Source organism: Columba livia, chromosome 5, assembly GCF_036013475.1.
Source record: "Columba livia isolate bColLiv1 breed racing homer chromosome 5, bColLiv1.pat.W.v2, whole genome shotgun sequence".
NCBI lineage: Eukaryota > Metazoa > Chordata > Aves > Columbiformes > Columbidae > Columba > Columba livia.
Genome location: NC_088606.1, coordinates 34,471,480 through 34,495,074, shown reverse-complemented (window position 1 = coordinate 34,495,074; position 23,595 = coordinate 34,471,480). Strand labels below are relative to the sequence as shown.

General features: G+C 36.3%; 1 protein-coding gene across 2 annotated transcripts in view; it reads left to right on the top strand.

Moving 5' to 3' along the window:
* LOC102090386 (formin-1) overlaps nt 1-22,743 on the top strand; it is a 28,511-nt gene extending 5,768 nt beyond the window's left edge. The window contains exons 3-5 of one of the 2 annotated variants that reach the window (XM_065064222.1): nt 8,719-8,820; nt 10,840-12,850; nt 19,997-22,743. In XM_065064222.1, the coding sequence (XP_064920294.1) occupies nt 10,942-12,850; nt 19,997-20,025 (1,938 nt within the window). In that variant the 5' untranslated portion in view covers nt 8,719-8,820; nt 10,840-10,941 and the 3' untranslated portion in view covers nt 20,026-22,743. Of the gene's footprint in view, nt 1-8,718; nt 8,821-10,839; nt 12,851-19,996 lie in introns of those variants that run through there. The other variant, XM_065064223.1, reaches the window with a different exon arrangement.
* Nucleotides 22,744-23,595: the final 852 nt, after the last annotated feature.

Below are 23,595 nucleotides of genomic sequence, written 5' to 3'. Positions count from 1 at the left end.
GTATCTTTTTACCCATTGATAAAGTATTAAATTAAAAAATGTTTTATTTTGGAGGGTTTGCTTACCTAGGTTAAAACTGGGAAAGAATCATGTGTGCGGTTTATGACCCAAGTCCAAGATGTACAAATACCATCTTGAAAGTTTATATAATTTTGTTCACTGTCAATGTATTTTTTTTTTGTTTTACTTTTCCTGATAATATAGAACATAAAGATTACATTTTAGGCATGTGAACAGAGTTCTGTACAAGCTGTTTTAGTCTAGTGTGGCTTTTTTGTTTATTACTTGAAAATCAGCTGACTATTAACTAGTACAGCTTTTCATTAAGGCCTCTGCATCCTGGGGCAAAAGATCTTTCTTCTTGCCTGTAATTAATTTTTACATCACTATATGAGTTCAGCTGAATATTATTCACGTGCCCCTGTACACATATCCAGGAATAGTTTTCCATTTTAAATTACAAGATTTCATTGAGTATTCATATTAGGTACAAAAAATTGTAGGGGAGGGTTATGTGTTTTTTGTTTCAATAAGGTACATATATTACATTAACACGCTGTTGTTGAGAAATAAACCATGCCTTTATTTTTAGAAGAAATAATTCTAACATTCATTTTCATTTCCAGATTTGGCAGAATACTCTTCTTACCAGCAAAAAGAGAGCTGAGGATATTGTTTGTTTATTTCTTGTTTATAAGCATCTTTTGAATCCATTTGAATCATAACAGTTTGTGCATGTATCCTCTAGATATGGTTGGACCATAAGTGAAGTTGCTATGATAATATTGCACCTACTATCTTAGCCCTTCTGAATTTTGGATAGATATACTCAACAGATTTTCATTTGCCTTATGTGGTAAGAAATGAAGAAAACATGGCCTGGGTATGGTGAAGATGTCTCTGGTCTTTGCTGAGGAATGTGGAAATCAACAGTTTTTGCTGGTTTGAATAGGCAGACTTGGGCCAGGAGGGCAGCCTCCTTCTAGGAAGTGCCCTAATATTTATTAGCTCCAAGAGTTTCCTTTAGAAGGGACGATCTGAGGGTCAGTGTTGGTGCTTGAAATAAAGTCTGGCTGGTGTTCCACGTATCATGCAAAATGGAGCGTCTTCCTGTTTCATCTATCATGTAAAATAAAGTTGGTTTTCTGATATTCAATTTAAAACTCATTAAGACTGAATGTGACCATCTATATTGACCTTGTTTAGGCATTTTTCACTATAAGACTTTTTTTTTTTTTTTTTTCCAGTTATAACTTCATGACACATTATTTCATCTGCAATTCTCCATGCAAAATGTTGCCTCCTGAAATGTTTTTCCTTAGTAAAAATCTCAGTATAAAACTAAGGCAGTTGTTTTTGCAAGTGAAACTGGAGGAGTGGGGAAAGAAATGACAAATATAATTTTGATCGTGTTAGAATATTTTAAGCCTATTTAGTATCTTTAATTCTATAAGAGCTGCTGTCATCATCACTTAGAAAAAACTGTCTTATTTATAAGGCTATGAATCTTGGGAATGACACTTTGCTTCCAATCCCATATGCTGAACGTATCTCTATCTGGAATGCAATATTTTTAGTGATACTTTCCTTGCAGTTTGCCTCTTCAGCAGTCAGAAAACTCTGTTCCAGTCCAAAAAAACTGGAAGCAAGATGATTGACTCATCTGTTCGCTTGGCTCTTTCCCTGCTAAGTACCCAGGAACAAGGTGGAGAATGTAAAAACCTGGCTGAAGTGCAGAGGGACTTTTTTGTTCATTTAAACGCTGTACTTCTTGAAACATTCTGTTTCAAATAGACTGTTACTGTGTTAAGAGTGATTTATTTGGGGGGTGTGTACAGATGGCCTTTGCTCTTTCCTTTAATGGCTGCTGGTTTACTACTTATTTCATTAAATAATTTTCATAGTTATAATATCCATTACATAATTTTTATTAGCAAGCTCTTAAACAGTCAAATAAGGGAGTTTGTGATGGAAATCTCGTTTGGAAACTGGTTGCAAATTAGTCACCTTTCTCAAAGAGTGTTTGGACAAATACATCCTGTGGTGTGGTTGAACTCTGCCAACACAGTTTCAGTTGTAATGAGGACATGCTGTGTGTAGTTTTTTTTTCTTCTTTAACTCACTGACACAGCTGTGTCAGGAAAAATGACATATTGCTTTGCTAAATTGAAGTAGGCTACATAAAGATGAGGACTAACACGACAGTCTCTTTTCGGGGGAGACGTCTCATTGCTTTCTGGAACTAAAATTGTGAAAAGTGTATTAGCACATAAAACATTAACAGAAAAAAATATCCACTTGTACAAATTCCTTTGTGTATTTCCAAATTACAACAGGTTATATTCAGAAAGTACCGTGGGTAGAAGAAACAAACACGTTACTCGCTATCAGAGTTTCCATTAGCATCTGCCTGTGCTTCCAATGCCCTTCCTTTTCAGTTTGCTTAGTCGTAATATTTTTTTCTTCTCCAAGAATCAACTCATATCCTTATTAAGCTCTTTAAAAGAATTTTCTTCCTTGAATCACTAATAGTTCCATGCAGTTATTTCCTTCTTTGTACTCCAAGTTCAAAACTAGACCAGACAGGAATTTCTTTTCAATTGAAAGAAATTTATGAAAGAAATGGTGAATTAGGTTTCTTCCTCAGTCTGCAATATAATAATGAAACTCTTATCTGGATTTTTGAAACCAGAAATTTTAAGTATTACCTGTTCCTTTCTCCCTTCTTGCCGTTCTCTCTTTGTCCTTCTGTTTTCACTGAAAAAGACAGGAGTGTCATCCAGGATTTTTTTTTTTTTTAATTTTACTTATTTTCTATCTCTATTTTTTTTTTTTTTCTAGTGTTGAAAAAAATCCAATGGCAAAAACATAATTCAGTGAAATTCTGTAATACTTTTAAATTGGCAGTATTTGGAACAATCAGAATGTAGTAACAGCCTGGAGAGGTTTGAGTTTTTTGTTGTTGGTGGTGTGGGTTTATTTGTTTGTTTGTTCATTTGTTTTTTATTTTTGTACTTAACTATGTCAGAAAATGAGTTTGAGTAATTAGGAGAATAATCCTATAACATTGTATATTGGAAGATAGGCCAAACGTTCTGTGAACTCAGAGATGCATTATGTGATGAAATCTAACAGCAAATTGTTTAGGGGATGATTGAGAGGATAGTTTACTTCTTTATGGATTAAGTTTTGTTGTTTCAAACACTATATAGACTGCCTGGTCCATCCGTACCATGTTAGTGGCCATTTAAGTATACCTTGGAAGTTTTATTTGGCTCTAATGTGTCAGGAGTGCTGAGTAACTTGGGGTTTCTGTTAGTACATGTTGTCTGGAAGTTTTATGTCCTTTTCATATGTGTTCCATCTATTCTCACCCATGTTACAGTAGCCGTAACACAGAAAGGGTTCTTTTGTCAGACTATTATCCTACATCCATTTTTTTGATTCCTGTTGTGTAGACCATTTCTGCTGTCACCAAGTGATTTACTGAGGCTGTCTTGTGGCCTCAGACAACCTTGTGAGAATCCAGAAGCGTTTGTCATTCTTCTTTCATATATACTTCTTCATATGTACTACTTTCATGAGGAAGTAGTAGAGTGAAAATGAGACTTTGTAATAGTGGAGCTTCAATGTCCTGGTCTAGTCATATGCTGATATTGTACTTTGGAAATCAATAAGAAACCGTGAATGTGGTTTGTTTAGTGGATGATTAAGAGGATAGTTTACTTCTTTATGGATTAAGTTTTGTTGTTTCAAACACTATATAGACTGCCTGGTCCATCTGTACCATGTTAGTGGCCATTTAAGTATACCTTGGAAGTTTTATTTGGCTCTGATGTATTAGGAGTGCTGAGTAACTTGGAGTTTCTGTTAGTACTGCAAGAGCACCATTAGTTCATCTAATTAGCTGTAGCTTGTTAACGCTTGGTGAATCAAAAGATTCTGCTTACTCCGACAGATCTGAAAGTAAGTCTTATATTTGCATACCCTTTAATCATATTCAATGGGAAAATTCCTTACAAAATGTTAAAATCTGTCCTTCCTGCCTACAGTCAAGGCTGATTGAGCAGAAAAGTTCTTCATGTTGGTCCTGCCTAAGCTAACACATATTGCTACAGTTGTGTTGGTTTCATAAAGCTATATTGACTTGTTTTTGTGACTGTTGGAAGAAAGATATAGAATTATTTGGCATAATATTTTGCTGGAAGTAGATACAAAGATTGATATAGTAACAGATATATTCTTTAAAATTAGTTTCTGTTTTGAGGATCTGAAATTTTTTCTATTTGCAGAAGGACGGGCATGCTAGAGGAGCACTTACAGGAAAATATCTTACATTGTTTAGATGGAATACTGGCTTGCCACTAGACATGGAAAACAGGGAAAATGATTCAACTGCTCAGAGTTTTGTATTTGAGAAGGGAGGTTTCAAGCACAAATCTGTATCTCCAGAAATTTTTTATTAACTTCTGGTATTGAAGGTTGAAGGGGTGTTTTCCTCATTCTGCTGCCCATTTTGACATTTCCTTCTCTTCTCATTTTTCTGTCTTCTCAGAGTTTCTCTCTTCTGTCATCGTCTTTCAAATCCAAAAGTATATTGGAAAGGAGTCAGCATTAAAACATGGATTTTAAGGAGGGTTGTTTGGTTGATTTTTTGCTTGTTTCTTTAGTTTATAGCAGATAGTTGATTTTTAAATAGAGATTGTAACAGAAAATATCACGAGAAATATTTTTACAGGAAGCATAATGCTGGAAACCTTTATTTCCTTTTTAGGATCATGTATCTACTGTAAAGTGGAAGACAGTACCACAAGCACATGACAGAATTTTTATTCAAGGAATACTATGGAGAACTAAGCTGTTGTATAAGCAGCCTTTATCAAGAAATGCACTGAACAGGAATGATCGGTTGCCAGGATTTCATTTGCACTATATGCATCTCATTCTCAAGTCTTTGAAAATACAGATTTCTAAAGATAACCTTATGATGTTTATTACCCTTTAGATATCCTTTTAGAATTTTCCTGCTCTTACAATAGTATTTTTTTTTAGAATTCCCTGTTCCTGAGTTGAAAGGCTTATATAGTTACTTCCTACCATGTGGCTTTTTTGAAAGGAATCACTAACACATTAGTGCAGATGGGTGGAACTATTATACCTATATAACCATGTTACTATTATAATTTATGTCTGTCATTTGAGTTAGGTAAATTGTATTGGAGGTCAGTTAGCTCAAATCATAGGAGCAAAAATCTGAATAAAGGCACTTCCTTGATAAGAGTACAATTGAAAATATTTGGCAGAAATTGTGATACATCGTAGTGAAGAAGGTTATGGTTTTAAAAAAAACTTAACACTTCAGAAACTAAACTATTAGTGAAGTCAGCAATTTCCATATAATTCTAGTTTTTCAGTCTAGGGTTTTTTAAACCATTTTTGAGATGAGGTGGTGTATTTTATGGTATGTATTTTATGTTTGTTTTCCAACCTAACTAGTAAAGTGTAATATACAGTTTAATATAAATGGCGAACATTAGTTCTAAACCCCAAATTGTCATAATTGCTTTTTTTCCATATCCTGTGCACTAAAAAGGTAACAGGTGGCCTATAGAAGACCAGGAACAAGTACGGGGCAGTTTGGCTTCTGAGAATTTATTTGTTTCTAGTGAGGCATCATCATATAATTCAGTCCTTCTGTAAACTACTGGAAAAAAAAATAATTAACTTTACATGCTATTTGTAGATTATATTTTTTCAAGTTATGGGTTTAGGTTTCGAGGCATTCAGATTTCCCTCTCTTCAGATCACAAAGATAGTGTGTTCAGAGAGCTGGGTTTCAGGCTACTTTGTTTTGTGGACTCAGTCCTCTGTTGGATCAATTTGAATGGAATAGCATAATCAAAGACTGTTAAAGATCTAAGTAATTTTAAGATGCTTTTTCTGGTTATTTCCATTTTATTTATCTATCTGTATGGCTATTACATTTCACATTTATACTCTTTTTTTTATACTCTTTTTTTTACAAACCTCTGCACTGTGGATTAACTTAATGACTTTCAACCTTATGTTCTGTGTTAGGCTGTTATGTTTCATCTGAACTTGTTAGCAAGACTCTAATACGCTTTAATACTTCCCTTGTGCCATTGCATGAGATCCGAAATTTAATAAAGCAGTTCTCTGTCTGGCATAGACTCTGTTTCTTATTCCTTAACAACTCTTTGATAGCATAGTTCAGTACTTGTGAAGTTGAGAAGAGTGATATTTTAAACTACCATTGCTAACAGTGTGCAGTATTGTTCAAACTATTACACAAAAAATATTCTAATTTGTTGTTGTTGTTGGGGGTCACAATCCAGTAAATACAATGTAGACTTATAGTTGGATGGTTCTTGTTATGAAATTCTTTTCTTTATGTTTAAGCTGCTGCAAAGAGCTGTAGCATTTTGTCTTCACAAAGAGATAATCACTTTTTATCTTTCTAATGATAACATTTGTAAGTCAAATGATAGTTTGAAAGAACCTCAGAGAAACACAAAAGTTTAAGCAAGAGAAGAGAATGATGGAGTTTGTCTCTGTCAATCAAGTTGTGCTCAGCAAACAAATATTATTACAGTTTAATTTCAGTTTTTTCTAGCTTGTGACATGGGTCCTTCTTTCATCCACTGTTTTACTACCTTTCCTCTACTGTGCTTTTTCTGCTTTGGTGTGTTAATTAGCTAAATAACTCAGCACAGAAAGGTAGTCATAGCATACTCGTGAACAGATTGCCACCTAATAACAATCACATATTGGGGAGAGTTGGGAAAGTGAGGAGTTCCACTTCTTCCTTACTTAACGATCAGAGAAAGGAGGAAGGACCATCTGTCATACTGAGTGACAAGTAGTGTGTCCTGCTTGAGAGAAGGAACTGCAGCAGTGGAAACGTGGTTTTCTAAGAGCTCATTTTCAACAGCAAAATGGATGCATGTGTTTGCCCTAGATTTTGAGGATTTGTTGTTGATAAACTTAAAATAAATTAAAAAAAAATCCAGCAGTAGGGCAATGATAGGATGAGGGGCAACAAGCACAGACTGAAGCACAGGAGATTCCATCTGAGTATGGGGAGAAACTCATCTATTTTGAGGGTGCCAGAGCACTGGAACAGGCTGCCCAGAGAGGTTGTGGAGTCTCCTTCCCTGGAGACATTCAAAACTCACCTGAACACATTCCTGTACGATCTACTCTAGGTGAACCTGCTTTAGCAGGTGGGTTCGACTAGATGATCTCCAGAAGTCCCTTCCAACCCCAACCATTCTGTGATTCTCTGATTCTGTGAACTAGTGTCGTAATTAAGTTTGAAAGTCCTTAACTGGTTTCCTTAACATAATTCTCCTGATAGTTTCTAAAAATGCTTCTGCTTAGAGAGCAGAGAGTTCACTTATTTGTTTTCTGATGGAGGATCATAAAAAGGCTGAATAAGGTGCTGAAGACACTGAAAAGCAAAAGGCTTTCTTAGTAAAGAGTTTATCCGTTAATAGAAAAAAGCTTCAAAATACCACTAAACAATGCAGCAGTGTGTGGTATCATATTACCTTTCAAATCAATGAAAGCTTTGATGCAAATATTTCCTTGACCTAAGAGTAACAAAGTGTCCTTTCTGATATTGCAATGTTACTTGTACTGGTTTTCTCTAAAACTCACTTTTAATATGATTTAATTTCAAAGTATGTGTGAATTTTTTCATCATAAGGAGGGGGATTACATTCTGTTAAAGATAATTCTACATTTTTGTTGTGTCAATATGCATGCACCAAACCCAATATTTAGTTTGGTGTAACTAAGATGAGATCTAATAGGATGTGGCCTTTGAAACAGGTCTGAGCTGGCATAACAGGCTGTTGTCAAAGATGGTAAGATTAAAAAAAGAAAAATATTTGATAGATTTTATTTTTTTTTAACTGGAAAAGAGCTTTTATTTGCAATATAATTTAAGGGAGAACTGTAGGTCTCATTTCAGTGATGTAATGATCAAGAGCTCAGATTAGGTTAGGGAAGCTGCTCGTGTTTTAGAGGGGCATAGCCTAGCAAATTTGTGTGGCAGAAGCAAGGGCAGGCTAATTCTCTCCTTTACATATATATTCTTTTGTCAAGGAGAAAAAACAAACAAACAAAAAACCCAAACCAAACCAAACAAACAAAAACCAACCAACCAAACAAAAAAATGCACCAAAAAATACCCCCAAACCAGCATGCGTGTTACTTAGAGTAATGTGCTCTTCAGAATTGAGCTGAGTTGCATCTGATGATATCACAGATGTCGTTCGAGGATGTTACATTTGATCATAATGCCTGGAACTATGGCTACTTGGTCTATAATTTCCATGATGCTATTTCCTTGTGGTCACTTAACCATATTTCAATGAGAAGATGCCGTGCCAGTGGATGTAAAACAGAGGAACACATTAAATAATTCAGACTAATTTAACACTGTTTTTTCCTAGATAAGACTATGAAATACGCATAATATAGACTGTCTTATTCCATGTATTAAAAAACAATTCCATTTCATCTTATTGCTCTTTTCCTTTTATTATTTTCTAAATCAAATGCATTGACAAGTGTTTTATGTGATGCATCATCTTCCTTAAGTCAATACTAAGCATAGAGTTGGTCTGCTTGGGACATCCGCTCTCACTTTAGCTAGGATTTTCCCAGTTACCTGTTCTTTCTTCTTCCTAGTTTAACAGTGATATGTTCCCAGTGGACCAAATTATGGACCGTGTCATCTTTTGCCCTGCCAAGTAACTCACTTGAAATTCTCCTTCTCGGTAAAGTTCTCCTGTAAGTAAAGCCTGATTCAGCAGGCATTGGTTGGGACTGTTGAGTATTCATTTACGGAAATGTCCACAAGTTAAATAGCTCATATTTGATGTAGCTCACCACAGTGGATTACTGGAGGGACAATTTAGTGCTGTGGCTAAGTTGATGTACTGGCAAACTGCTGCCATAAGGGTGTTCCCTACTGCTTGGGTGAAGAGTGAGTAGGTTCAAGACTGCTCCTGTGATGAAAAAATGTTCTTTGATGGTTGTTATTTCTGTATGCAGAACCACTCTTGGTTGTGTCTGCCAGTGACACACCCTGTGGCCACACAGTCCCTTAGTTCTGCACTAGAAAAGCAGCAGGCATGGGCTAAAAGTGAGGTTGCTCCTTTTGGCAATACTAAGCCATATTTCCATATTTCAAACTCCAAACTCAGACAATGAGTTAAAACAGGAATACAAGAAGAAACAGTATGGCATCATTTTCTCAGAAACATGGGTCTCTGAGACAACAAGCCAGTCTTCAACAGAAGTACTAAAGTACTTTCCTACCCCTTCTTCTGCCTGTATGGAATTCTGAATCATGCCATGTAATCATTCACTGCTGCTGAACAGAATTAAGAAGCTGATCAGGCTCTGAGGGAAGATTTTTCTTACCTTTAGTCTCTATCCTTAGGTTCTTGCCTCTGTTACCAAGGATTATATGTGCATATTAACAGTTTTGCTGTCATGAAGGGTGATACTACTCAAAGTAAATGGAAAGCCTGATGCTATTTAAAGAACATTATAAACCAAGGAATTGGTTTAGCAAAATTTAGATAAAAATCACTGCAAGAAATTACTACTTGCTGGTACAATAAGATGTTTTGTGTAAATTCTGACTGTTTCTTAGAGTTAGAATATGCTAATTATTTATGATAAACATTTTATATCTGACTCCTTGTATAATAAAAACTAATAAAATACATATATGTTGAAAAAATATGTGTAATAAAATGCGTGACATGGTCATGTGACAGCTTCCTTTTAATTATTGCCTAAGGCTAAGTTTGACTATTTTGAAATTATGGAAAGTTCTGCTGTATTTATGCTTCAAAAGTTGAAAACTGAAATTCCTGCATTTTTCAACAAAGAGGAGCCTTGGAACAGGTGCTCTTCAGCTTTGCATGCTGTTGCGTTTGCTGCTGAGCTTTAGGTCTTTCCCTGATACTTATGCATTTCCTATTCACTGCAGACTTCTCCACTTTAGTTGTGGTAGCAGAGTTCCTTCTGGATAAAAGGCCAGTTTAGTGCTCAAAAGGAGTAATCCAACTTCTATCATGATGTATGAAAGTAACATAAATATGCAAAAAAATCAGTAGCAAGAAAATGTAATGTGATACAAAGTAAAGAAAATAACAAAGCTCAATATACCTGCCTGTAGTAGTAAAATAACACTATTGCATGTTGAATCACAATAGATTTATACAGTACCTATATGCTAATCAAGTAAAGGGAAGCTTTTTTTTTCTTCTTGCAAGTTTTCTTGATGTCAGGGAAATTTCACAGATAAATACAAGAAGAAAATATTCAACCATTTATTTTTAAAATATTTTCTTAGTAAATAAAGCAGTGATAGCTAATTACATTGTGATGGTGTTGTGTTGCTGGTTGTGCTGAGCAAAAAAGTGATACACATGCTTGAATGGTTCTTTAGACTAAATGTTCAATAGCAAACTAACTTTTAACAGGGAGAGGGCAATAGGTTCCGGCATTAAAAAGTAAATTTTCTTTGAAATGGATGTTCTAGTGAACATCTTATGACCTTATGGAACAGCATTGACTGAGAACCCTGGAGACAGAAGCATGATGTATGAGAGAAGGATTATGACTCTGACTATGAGTGTTATCAATGTCATCCTTTTTATGTCAGTTTTTTCAAGGTAAAAGATTTATATGAGAAAATAGTGAGAGAAGATTGTGCTTCTGCAGGCTTGTTATTTGTCATATTAAATTTGCCATAATCAAGTTTGACAAGCTTCTCTTTATTTTTTCCAACAGACAATATTATTGTTGAAGATGAGTCAGATGCCTTCCGTCCATTCCCTGCCTCACATGCTATGTCATGCAAGCCTTGAAACACTTAGCACATAATTTAAATGAATGACTAATTTGGCCAGCATAATGGAAGGCACGCATACTATCCTTCAATTGCACAAACCCATTATGGAGCTTTGTTACGTCAGCTTCTATCTTCCAGAGGGAAAAGTCAGAGGATTTACTTACAAGGGCTGTGTAACTCTTGACAGAACCAGTAAACGTTTCTGTAGCTGCTATCAAGTAAGGGAGAGGTTAGAGATGGAGCTGAGAGAACAGCCATATGAGAACTTTGGAGATATTATTTTCAAACGAACTACCACAAAAGACTTTCTCACGGACCTGTACAAACTGGCTGCTGAAAAGGAAGAACTGTTATCCAGTCTTTTGAGATCACATCATACTCTGGGCCTTAACGCAGGACGTCAGGAAGGAAAGCAACAGGAGGTTTCTGGAGTCCCAAAACTTAAAGGTGATGATTACTCCAGTTTCACACATCAGCAGGAGTTCTTTCTGAATTCCACAAATAAAGACAATTTGAATCACAAAAAAGTGAGGAAATATAGAAGAAAAGAGAGCTCTGAGGAGTTGAGACACCGTAAAGGAGGAAAAAAGATATACGAACAACATCTTTCTTTACTAAGTGTGCCAGACATGCAACTGGAAAATAAGAAGATGCCACCCACAAGATTTTGTACCAGGAGTTTTCCCAGTTCCTTTTATACCTCCAGCTGGCGAATAGTAAAAGGTAAGGAGGACTTACCAGTAGACAATAGTATACGACCAGAACAGTGGATAGAAGAGGGGTATTTTCTTAAAAACCACAAAGCTGTGAAACTGGATGCTGACTTACCAAGTTCTGGCACAAAAGACAACAATGATATGGTCACAGCTGAACTAGTGGATAATGGAGAATGCATTCCTGAAGTTATGAAGGTACCACAGAGTATCACTTTGGCAAAGTCATCTCAGGATGGTCTGTCTAACAAACTGGAGACATCATCTAAATCTGCAGCTGCTAAAAGTCTGAAAAGTAACAAGTACACTGAGCCAATATGCAAGGAGAAAACAGGAATCACAGTTATTGCTGAAGTACAGGATTCAGAAGCTTGTACTAAAAAAGTTGCCAAACCACCTGCAGAGTCTTTACCTGATTTTCACAAAGAAACCATTTCTCCTGTTATCACAACGGTACATAATGAGTTCATATCGAAAACTGATGTATATTCTGTAGATGAAGCTGCTGGAGACTCCAAAAACACTGTGCTGTGGGTAAAGGAGGAAGACAGTTCTGGTTTGCAGTACAAAGCAGAGACAATGCACATTGCTGATGAGTCATGCAACCTTGTGGGAGCAGTCAATAAAGCTCTTCTGAAAGTTAAACGGAGCGACAGTTTAGATGAAGCTGCAGAATGGAAGAGACTGCAACAAATTACAAGAGGAGACAGAAACCTGCCAGGCTCAGTATATGAGAAAAGGACCACAGTATCCCAGGAAAGCAGCAAGCATTTATTTTTGAACCTGCCTATAAATGAAAGTCAAGATATTTCTCAGACAAGTAATAATCTTAAACTTGAAGAGAAAAGGCTACATTCACCCTCATTAGCAGCAGTGAGTAATGTTTTTAGTAATTCCTATCCTCTATCTAATACACACAAACAAATGTCACCTATTCCTTCTCCATTATCTTCGGGACTGCCAAGCCCACAGCTGCATCACCGGATTCTCCCGTTACCGACACAGAACACTGAGGACGAATCTACGTTCAATGACTATGGCAGTGGGAGACATAGTGCTATAAACTTCTCTTTCAGTGATCTGGAGCCACAGTTTTACCTGAAGCTTTCTGAACCTGGAGAACTGAGCTTTGCCACCAGACAACCAGGCCTACACCAGAAGACAACTGCAGGGCATTTTGAAAAGTGTGCTGTACAAGAAAAATTAACTACTCAGACACAGCAGAACTTCTGTCCAGGTCAGTCCTTTTTAATACATTTTTAAACTACAGAATTGACACACCATGAAAGTATTGCAGTGTGTATTTTTAATACTAGCCTTAAAGAATAAATAGTATGTTTGCAACGGAAGTATTTATCACTATTGAATGACTGAGTGAAAAGTTGATGAATTTTTTAAGCAAAAGTAATAGCTATGTAAGATTTCATTTCAGATGCATTTTTTATGTCAGCTTATTTTCAGTCCTGTTGTTATTGAGTTACCTCTTAACCAAAGCTATTTTCCACCTAAAATGAAAAACAGTTTACATGCTTATTTTCCTCCTCTTACAGTGCTGTGTGTGTTCTAGTCTGTCAAAATGTTATGATAACATTTATTATCCAAAATGTCCTTTTTAGTTTACTTGGCTTAACTAACAGAATGTCACCTAGGCAAGCAAATTTACATTGCCTGAAGTATGGGACTGATGTTTTGACTATTTAACTACAAGAGGTTGATGTAAATTCTATAAGAACAAAAGGCTTGTTTTTAAAGTGATTGCATGCAGGAGTCATGTTGCAATGTATTTGAGTTCAGTGCATGTGTTTATTTATAAATGTGTATATAAATGTATAAAAATATAAATATATGTATATAAACATACAAAAATGTGCCATACTGAATAGCTATGTTTGTTACCCAGAACATCAACCTCTAAACCCTTAATTCTTTCCCTAAGAAATGGAAAGCGTGGAAGACCTATTTCTGCAGTGGTATAAGTGTGACTTAGACTGGTCCCTATGTGCTCTGGGAGGGATGACAGTGCAAAATGACATGATTTCACTATAAAAGGGAAAGAGGTGCTAATTTGCAGCCTTACCACTTTTCATGCAAAATAGAATATTTTTCCATAGTCCCAAATTAAAAGGGAAACTAGAAAAACATATGGGAAAAAAACCTGTTGATACATTTATTTATTAGTATTTACCTAGACTTGAGCCTCTTGTGTGATGTATCTTCCCACTCCCATCCCTGCTTCTCTTTAAAGCGTGTTTGGGTCTTTTGCCATACCTTTGGCTGATTCAGCTCACTGAAATGGTACAAAAATATCCCCTTTCTCTCTCTCTCTTCTTTCTTTTTCTTTTTTTTTTTTTTTTCTTTTGAGGAGGAGTGGGGATTGGCAGAGGGTAGTCTGCCATTTTAGTTACCTAAAAGGCCTCCTAGGGTAGCCCAATGAGTGACTGCCAGAGCTGGTGCCAGACGGCTTACAAATTTCTGCAGTCTAAATCAGGGAAGAAGACATAGGCAAAAGAAATGGGGTTTCCAAAAGGAGAGGGGTGTAGGGATGTGAAACCATTACCTTAGCCAAAGGGTGTTGAATACTGCCTATGAGACTTGCGTTTATGTCTGCTGCTTCTAGAAGTTTCTTTAGTTTCACTCAAGACTACATCAAATTTAGAATTTTGTTTGACAAGTTGGCAAAGCTGATGCAGACACTCATCAGCAGCAAAAAATATGGGTGCTATGCTCTTGTTCTTTCATTCCTTTCTTGGTTCCTGTTGTGCGTGTTGTCCTACCCTCTCATTACATCTTGTGCTCATTGTACCTTTTGGTGAATCACAGAATCATAGAATACTTTGGGTTGGAAGGGATCTTCAAAGGTCATCAAGTCCAACCACCTGCAAAGACCAGGGGCAACTTCAACTAGATCAGGTTGCTCAGAGCCCCACTCAGCCTGGCTTTAAGTGTTTTCAGGGACAGGGCATCTATCAGCTCTCTGGGCAACCTGTTCCAGTATTTTATCACCCTCAATGTAAAAAATTTCTTACTCATGTATAGCCCGGATCTCCCCTCCTTTAGTTTAAAACCATATCCTGTCATAACAGGCCCTGCTAAAATATCTGTCCCCATCCTTCTTATAGGCTGCTATTAAGTACTGAAAGGCCACAATAAGGTCTCCCTGGAGATTTCTCCAGGCTGAACAACCCCAGCTCTCTCAGCCTGTCCTCACAGGAGAGGTGCTCCAGCCCTCTCACCATCTTGATATCCTCCTCTGGGCCCTCTCCAACAGGTGCATGTCTTTCATGTCTTTTCATGTCAATCTTTCATCCACCAGAACCCCCAAGTCCCCCTCTGCAGGGCTATTCTCAGTCCCTTCATCCTCCAGCCTGTATTGATAACAGGCGTTGCCTCGACCCAGGTGCAGGACCTTGTACTTGGCCTTGTTCAACCTCATGGTGAGCTGGTTCAGCTCTCGAAACCAGCAGAAAATTTCACCCCTTTGTGAGACTGAAGTAGCATAGCCCTTTTTCTCCCCACCTTGCATTAGTATTTTTCAAATTAGTTTATAATTTAGAATTGTTGGATGTGAAACTGTACCTATTGTGCTGCACTCTTGTACTGGCTTTGGCCAGGGTAGAGTTAATTTTCTTCATAGTAGCTTGTATGATGGGTTATTTTGGATTTGTGTTGGAAACGGTGTTGATAACACACTAATGTTCTAGCTTGTACTGAACAGTGTTTGCACACCATCAATCCCTTCTCTGTTTTTCACTCTGCCCTTCTGGTGAATAGACTGGGGGTGTGCAGTAAGCTGGGAGGGGACACAACTGGGCACACAGCACAAACTAACTAAAGATATATTCACTGCTATATATTGTCATGCTCAGCAATAAAAGCAGAAAGAAGGGGCTTTAGTGGGGTTACCCATCTTTTGCTTGGGAACTGTCTGGGCATTTGTCTACACGTGGGAGGTGATGAGTGATTATTTTTGCATCACTTGTTTTGTTTTCTTCTCTCTTCTTCCACTTATTTTTCTCTTATTAAACAAACTTTGGGATTTTTGTTAATTTTTTGTTTTATCTTGGCCCCCAAGTTTTCTCATTTTTATTTTTCCTTTCCTCTTCCGCCGTCCCACTTGGGATGGGGACAAGTGAGTGAGTGACTGTGTGATGCTTATCTACGCACTGGTGTTAACCCACAACAGCTCTATAAGAAACAAAACAAAACACATACACACAACTAGAATCTGTTGGAAATCCTGGCTGTTAAACAGAAACATCTTTGTGGGAAGAACAAAGTGCAGACAGAACAAGACCTTAGTTCTTGTTTACAGTTATCTGGCAACACTAATACAGACAGCGAATATCACTCCAGCTTTCTGAAAGATGTAGTACTATTCTGTTGGCTGGTTTGTTTTGGTTTGGTTTTTAATTTTTAAAATTTTCACGTATGATTGCATGCCAACGTTATCACTTGTGTGTCAGAAGATCTGTAACTTTAAAGAAGAGTTGCCTGCTTTGCCAGCATATATAACACTATAGGCATGTCTCTGGATCTGGAATAATATGACTTTCCATTTTTTTCTGAAGCAGGGGTGGAGTCAGTGGCAGAGCACTGGGTGCACCACTCTTCTGTAAACTGGCATAAGTTATAACTAACTAACCGACTGTAGTGCAGTAGGCAAATGACGTATCTCCAAATTTAGGTCATGTAAGTGATGTTAAGATTTACAGCTGTAAATTTGCACTCCTGGTTTGATCTTTATCAGAATCCTCCCATATGTGAAGAGCAAAATTCAAGACCATTGTTCAGATTTGTCTTTAATGGGGTGCTATTATGAATTTATTTATTTCCAAGACACTCTGTTGTTCTATTGTGTAAGTATCTACAATGAATCTAAGAATTATGGGTAATTTTGATTGACTCTTTACCAGTCAGGTTGGGTAAAGGATTTATTTCATGTCAAAAATACCAGTCTTATGAATGGCTTTTCAAGTTATATCACTGTCAGTTTGTACTACTTCTTACTGCAAAACATTTGGAGCCTTTTACTGCTGGTGTAACTTGACATTCGGAAAATTCTTTGAAAGGGTTAAAATATTTTAATTTATTAGTTTAAATTGTGAATTGGACTCATCATACTGGTCTACACATAATTTTAATTCTCTTTTTTGATTGATTTAAATCATGATTCTTCACCATCTCTCTGAATGGTTGGAGAATATTCTTTTTTGATTGATTTAAATCATGATTCTTCACCATCTCTCTGAATGGTTGGAGAATATTCCTGCAATCAAAACTGTAATATTTAGCTAAGGCAGAATGCCTTTATTTTTGTACTTCTACTTTTTCCACAAGTTCAGTTTATTTACTGTTTGAATTTTCTGAATCTTCCTGTTGAAGTGCAACTGCTGGCCATGGGAACAGGGCACAGCTTCTATCTTAGCAAGTTAATAGTTAACTGGGAAGAATTTATAGTTCAACAATAATTATTTAGCAATTTTCTCTGTAAGTGGGACTAGGTATTAACATTCCTATGTTTGTATGTAACAGTTTTGTTTGAATTATCAAAATTCTAAATAAAAGCTTTGTAATATATTAAGGCTTTCAAGAAGTAAACCGTTCAGCTTCAAGCAGCAAAACCACAAGTACAAACACTAAAATTTCTCATAAAAACACATTTATTAAATCCTCAGAAACATAATTCCTGCGTTTCTGTAGGAAGTTCTTTCTACTCTAACATAAGATACATAATGCTTTTATAGACCTGGAGAAGTCAAGCTTGCTTTTGAAAAAATCCTCAATCTATCTGAATATCTGTCTCAGAGAAAACTTTTCTGAGACCTTTTAGTTCCTGACTGTTCTCTCTCACATTGTTCACAGTGGTAGAAAAAATGAGTGAGAAAATTTTCAGAGCTGTTTTATTAGTATGGAATAGACTGATATGCTGTTTTACTAAGTGTTATCTGAAAGAGGAGGAAAATTAGTGATATTTTTAGTGGTTATTGAAGTGAATTTGATTCAGAGCAGGAAACTTAAAAATAAAAATCTCTAGTTTTGACGTAGCCTCTCCGATTTAGGCCAAGTCAGCTAAGACATCCCATTATTCCAGAACAGTGACTGATGACTGTGCTTTGAGTCAGGATGGGACTAGGATGGGTTATTCACTGCACTTTCTGTTTTATAGATTAGTGCTGCTTTGGGTAAAGGATAAAAAACTGACAAGCTCCAATGGACTGGGAAAGGGAGTATGGCCTTGGCTAAGACGGAGAATAGGAATGGAGGATCACAAAATAAGTGGAGCATGGCAGATTAGAGTTGAGAGATATTTTTTTAAATTTTTTTTGGTGGGAAAATGTGCAGAAGGATCTATAACCATTAGAATGTACATCATGGATGTAAACCTTGCAGTCTTACTGGGATCCATGGAGTCAGTGTGCAATACAATGAGGAATTTTAGAGATGAACGGAGGGAGGAATTAAAATAAGATGAGGAAAAGGGGTTTGATTTTAAAGTCTTATAAGTTATAATGCTTATTGTGATGTTGAGAAGGCATCTGAACTGCTGGAAGAGGTTGCTGAATACAATTCTCACATTATTTCTCAAATCATTCTGTTTAATTGATTAGTGAGGCGTATACCAAAGACTTCCTTGTACTATATTCTGGACCTAATTGTAGTTGCACCTATCCCTGCTGATTATTAGATGGAGAATGTTGTGTTTGCTTGTTACTGCCAATGAGAATTTTATGCAGCATTATACTTGCCATTAGAAATAACTGAAAATGAGAGTTCTGACAATTTTGTGTGGTTGTCAAAAATTATGCAGTGCCGTTTGAAAACATGCCAACTGCTAATGGCTATCTATGGGAGATCTATTATACAGTCATAAAAGATAATCAAAGTACTTCAACCTATAAAGGACTGTTTGCTATAATATGGAGAAATACTTGAATAAGTATTATTCTTACATTGTTCTAAGGTTATGGATTCTCAGATTTCAGTCCTCAAAGGTTTTTAAGGGAATGAAAAGCACAAAATCCTATTTTTATTTTACTGCTTTACTCACTGGTGGCTGGAGGAGCAGTTTTCATAACTGTACTCTGAGAACTGCCCTATTTCTCAGGACTTTTAAATGCCAGTTAAAATTGGGTTTCCTAGTTTTCCTGGGTTCATTTGTGTTTGCAATATAAACAAAGCTTACTTCCACATGAACAAGAATATTCTGATTCTACAAATATAGCAGTTATATAGTATTATTTCTACACATCTCATTAAATTTCCAGCATTGAAGTAGAAGGTTGAAGTATCCATGTCAGTAAGCCCTAGTTTTGAATTTGTTTGGGTGTGTTATCATTAACCACAAAAAATTAAACTGTTGCAGTGCCAACGCTAGAAGACTTGTAATTGCAAACAGGATACAGGTAATGCTATGTCTCAGATATTTAGTGAAGATGACCCAAATAATAAATATAAAATTACTAGTTGTATTTTATTTTGTCTTTTCCCAACTTAACTATCTCTTTCAGCTGAAAAGTCAATAACAAGACTTTACGATTTGTTCCTCAGCCATGGTTTTGGAAAATGAAGTTTCATATAAACAAAACTCTGTTTGAAGGCTCTTAAACAGGAGACAGATGTCATTATATTGTTTTTGATGTTCCTTTTATAAGGAAGGGAAGGGTTTATAAATACCTTCTCTGATTGAAGTGGTTCAGAGAATTCCTAATTAGCATTTTAAAAGCACTGCAGCATTCTGTCCATAACAAGTATGTGCTTCATGAGGTAAGTTTGCATATAGATCACATGGAAACATGATGCCTAGTTTCTCACAGGTAATTCACATGAAAGTAGTATACATGAGTGTGTTGCTTCCCTAAAAACAACTTATTCAGAGTGGATGTTCTTTGAAGATGCTACAAAGGAGCTAAGAATTAAGAGGCTTGGATAAGAACAGAATTACATAAAAAAGGAAAAGAGAATTAATCATAGAATCTCAGAATCATTTAGGTTGGAAGGCATCTCTTGAGAAAATCTAGTCCAACCCTCTGCTCAAGCAGGGTCACATGGAGCAGGTTGCCCACACCTGCGCCTAGTGGGGTTTTGAATTTCTTCAAGGATGGTGACTGAACAACCTTTCTAGGCAACCTGTGTCAGTGCTTGGTCACTCCCACAGTAAAGTATGTTTATTATGTTCAAATGGAGTTATGTACATTTTAATTTGTGCCCATGATGCTCTATACTCTTAGCTGCTTTTTTTTTTTTTTTTTTTTCTTGCAAGGGTGCCTTGTTGACTCACGTTCAACTTTCTGGCCACCAGGACCACAAGGTCCTTTTCTGCAAAGCTGCTTTCCAGCTGAGTGGCCCTCAGCATGTCCTGATGCTTGGGTTTATTCCTCCGCAGGTGCAGGAATTTGCACTTCCCCTTGTTGAACTTCATGGGGTTCCTGTCACGCCATTTCTCCAGCCTGTAGAGGTCCCTCTGGATGGCAGCATGACCCTGTGGTCCCCTGGTGTATCAGCCACTCCTCTGAGTTTTGTTTCATCAGCAGACTTGCTGAGGGTGGACTCTGTTCCATTGTCTGGGTCGATAATGAAGATATTGAACAGTATTGGCTCCAGTATTGAGTCCCAGGATATACCACTAGTTTGTTTCCTAGTTTCAAAAGGAATTAGTGCCACTGGTCACAACCCTCCAGGCCTGCTTGTACAGCCAGTTTTTAATCCATTTCAGCTTCCACTTATCTAATCTGTATTTTGTCAGCTTGTTTATACTGATGTTATAGGAGACTGTGTCAAAGGCTTTACTAAAGTAAAGGTAAACATCATAGCCTGTTCTCACCTCATTCACCAAGCTAATAACCTTAGTGTAGAAGTTAATTACCCCTTTGTAAATCTATTCTGACTATTCCAAATCACCTTCTTGTCCTTCTTGTGTTTGAAAATGCTTCCCAGGAGGATTTTCTCCATCACCTTCCTAGGGACCGAGGTGAGAATGACTGTTCTGTAGTTCCTTGGATCTTCCTTCTTAAGATAAGAGTGATTTTTGCTCTCTTCCAGTCTTAAGAAACCTCTGCCTTTTGCTGTGACCATTCAAAGATATAGATAGTGGCCTCATAATGAGAATGGCCAGCTCTCATAGCACTTGTGGGCGCAACTTGTTTGGCCACATGGATTTATTTACATCCAGTTTGTTTAAATGCCCCCAACCTAGTCCCCCTCCATTAAGGCTAAGTCTTCCTTGCTCCACAGTTTCCTTCTCATCTTGGTAAATACCAAGCTGAAGAAAGCATTGAGTACTTTTGTCTTCTCCATGTCATTTGTCACCAGTTCCCAATCTCCATTCATCAATTATTTAATTGATAATTTCCCCTGATTTTCCAAACTTGAATAATCTTATCATGTTTTTTCTAAACAAAGAGCGAGCTCATGGGTGCATCAAATTTATAAGATTAATTATGATAATGATGTTCAAAAGTTTGGAATCCAATCTTGGATCATATAAATTCTTCCAATCTATTTTGATTATTTTAAGATATTGCCTTCCTTATCTGACAGTGAAATTATTCTGTAGATTACAGTCTTGATCAACAATAATGAAGTTTTATGTTAAATCATAATAGAAACAATATAATTCAGTGCTATACATACTTGTGGGGTAGCAGTCATGAGTTATGTTTTTCCTTGGTGTGTTTGCTATGGATTGTCTTCTCTGCAGAATTTAGTTGCCATGTCAATGTTGTAAATACCATTCACTTCTATTCTAAACTTTTTTCTTTTTGCCAAATATAAAACTTCGGTGTGTCTCTAGTATCTTATGGGAATTGTGTTACCTAAAGACTCAGTATGGCTAAAAAGGAGGTAATTATTTCTGAGATATTTCCACATATTGGCTTTCTGAATCATAGTGAATAACACAACTATCCTGACTGCCACTTAGGCCTGTAAGATAGATATGTTCTTTTATATGGATTTCTGTTGCTCCTTCTGTAGACAGTTTCAGGCTGTGTCTAGTATTTTCCAGTTAAGTCTGCACATCCTTTCTAGCTAAGTAATCTTGCAAAGTTCTCTAATAGTATGTGCAACTAAAATCACAGTCAGTATACAGCTCTTTAATGGATCTTTGTTTTCCTATTATATTCAATGCATCATAGAGCTGCATGTTACTCATCATACAGTGTATTACAATTTCCTTCAAGAACATCATCGTACATTATCTGAGTCTTATGACACACGGTAATGATAAAAGATCATTAATATTTCTTCCCAGTGAAGCCAAAATCTTTTTCATGGTAGTGTAAACAATATAAGGCAATGCTACATGGAAACTGTAGATTTGTGGCAGTTTGAAATGAATTTAGACAGGACTGAAAGTCCAAGACAAAGTCTCTGAGCTAGAAAGACACTCTGAACACTGACCTTGATAGATGCTGTGAACAAATAGCTCCTGTTTTAGTTGAATGACTTCCCAGCATGACACACTTAAGCAACAGTTATATTTTCGTCTCCCTCTGTAACATGTGACTCTTCAGTCAAAGGCAATCAGTGAGGGGAAACCGAGTGAATTAAATTGGAATGAAAAACCAGAGACAGCTTAATGTTTTCTGCTGGTCATAGTTTAACAATTTTCTGTTTCATGGGAGAGAGAAAAGGTCGAAACATTCACACTGGATTATAGTTCATGCACTCAGTTTAAGAGACTTACCGTAATGAAATGCACTTCTTTTTTTCATCAGTATAAAAATAATTTCTTGAAGTAAAATACTGGCATAATGTGGAAGTTGTCATTTATTAAATCTGTATAAATTCACTTGGCCATTTAAAACAAGTTGATAGAAAAGGTTCAGCTGACATTTTTGTTGATGAATCAGGGTGATATGTAAGTCGAGATCAAATTTGAGTATTTACCTCTGTAAATTTAATAAATTTATTTATATTAACAAATTTAATAATGTATATAGGATTATTTTCAAGCAGTAATAACTACTCTTTGGTATTTTTTGTCTGAAAAAGTGACATTGCACCAAATCCAGCTCGTAAAAGTAGTGACAAAATTCTGCAAATTCTCTGCTAAAAATGTACTTTAAAATATATGTAATGAAAATTAATAAAGAAGTAATTTATGTGTTTGTGGTATATCGTATCAATAAATATTTTTGAATGGTATTTAGTGATTTAGACACAACATTAAATCTATTAATAATACATTCAAGTAATATTTGTAAATAGTGAATTATTTGTAAATAGTGAATTATTTAGGAGTCATAGCATTAAAACACTGCACCTAGTGGTTTAATGATGTATTTAATTGTTTGTGTCAGAGCAATTTTTCTTCGGGATGAGATTATGACTGCCTTTACATTTAGATTATGGCGGCCTCTCATTCAGTTCAAGTGTTTTAAGATTTTCCAGAGTGTAGTCAGAGCTCTTTGGGGTTGTGTGCTATGCTGCTGGGATCAGTGGTGTGAAGATAGGACAGAGAAAAGCCAAGAACTGTGGGATGTGTTTTACAGGAGGAGCTTTAAAGGATCTGTGAAATTATTCTTTACCAAAATAAGAGGTAAGAAAGGAAGGAAATACAAATAATTCAGAGTGCCTCGCCTGAGTGACGTTCTCTGTACAGTGCTTGTAGTGTTCCATATGATAAAGATTTTGATGCTTTGTAATGTTCTACCTTTTTTACATTTATGTTTTCAAGTGTTAAGATGAAAAGTGATATTATTTTCATAAGGTTTATTATTACAGTGAAGGGGTATATGGGACATTTTTGGATTTTGGATACAATGAGGTTCTTTGAAATAGTCCTAAGCAATCATTTAACATTTCTTTGCTATCAGTACACAATGTAATGATTTTTACTTGGATAATTCAAAACTACAAAGGTTAAGATTATAAATGATGAATGGTTTAGCTAATATGTGACCGTGTTTACTCTTATTTCTCTTTAGTATGTTGGAAAATTGTCGTGGTTGAGACGAACAAACGACATAGACCGAGTTTTTC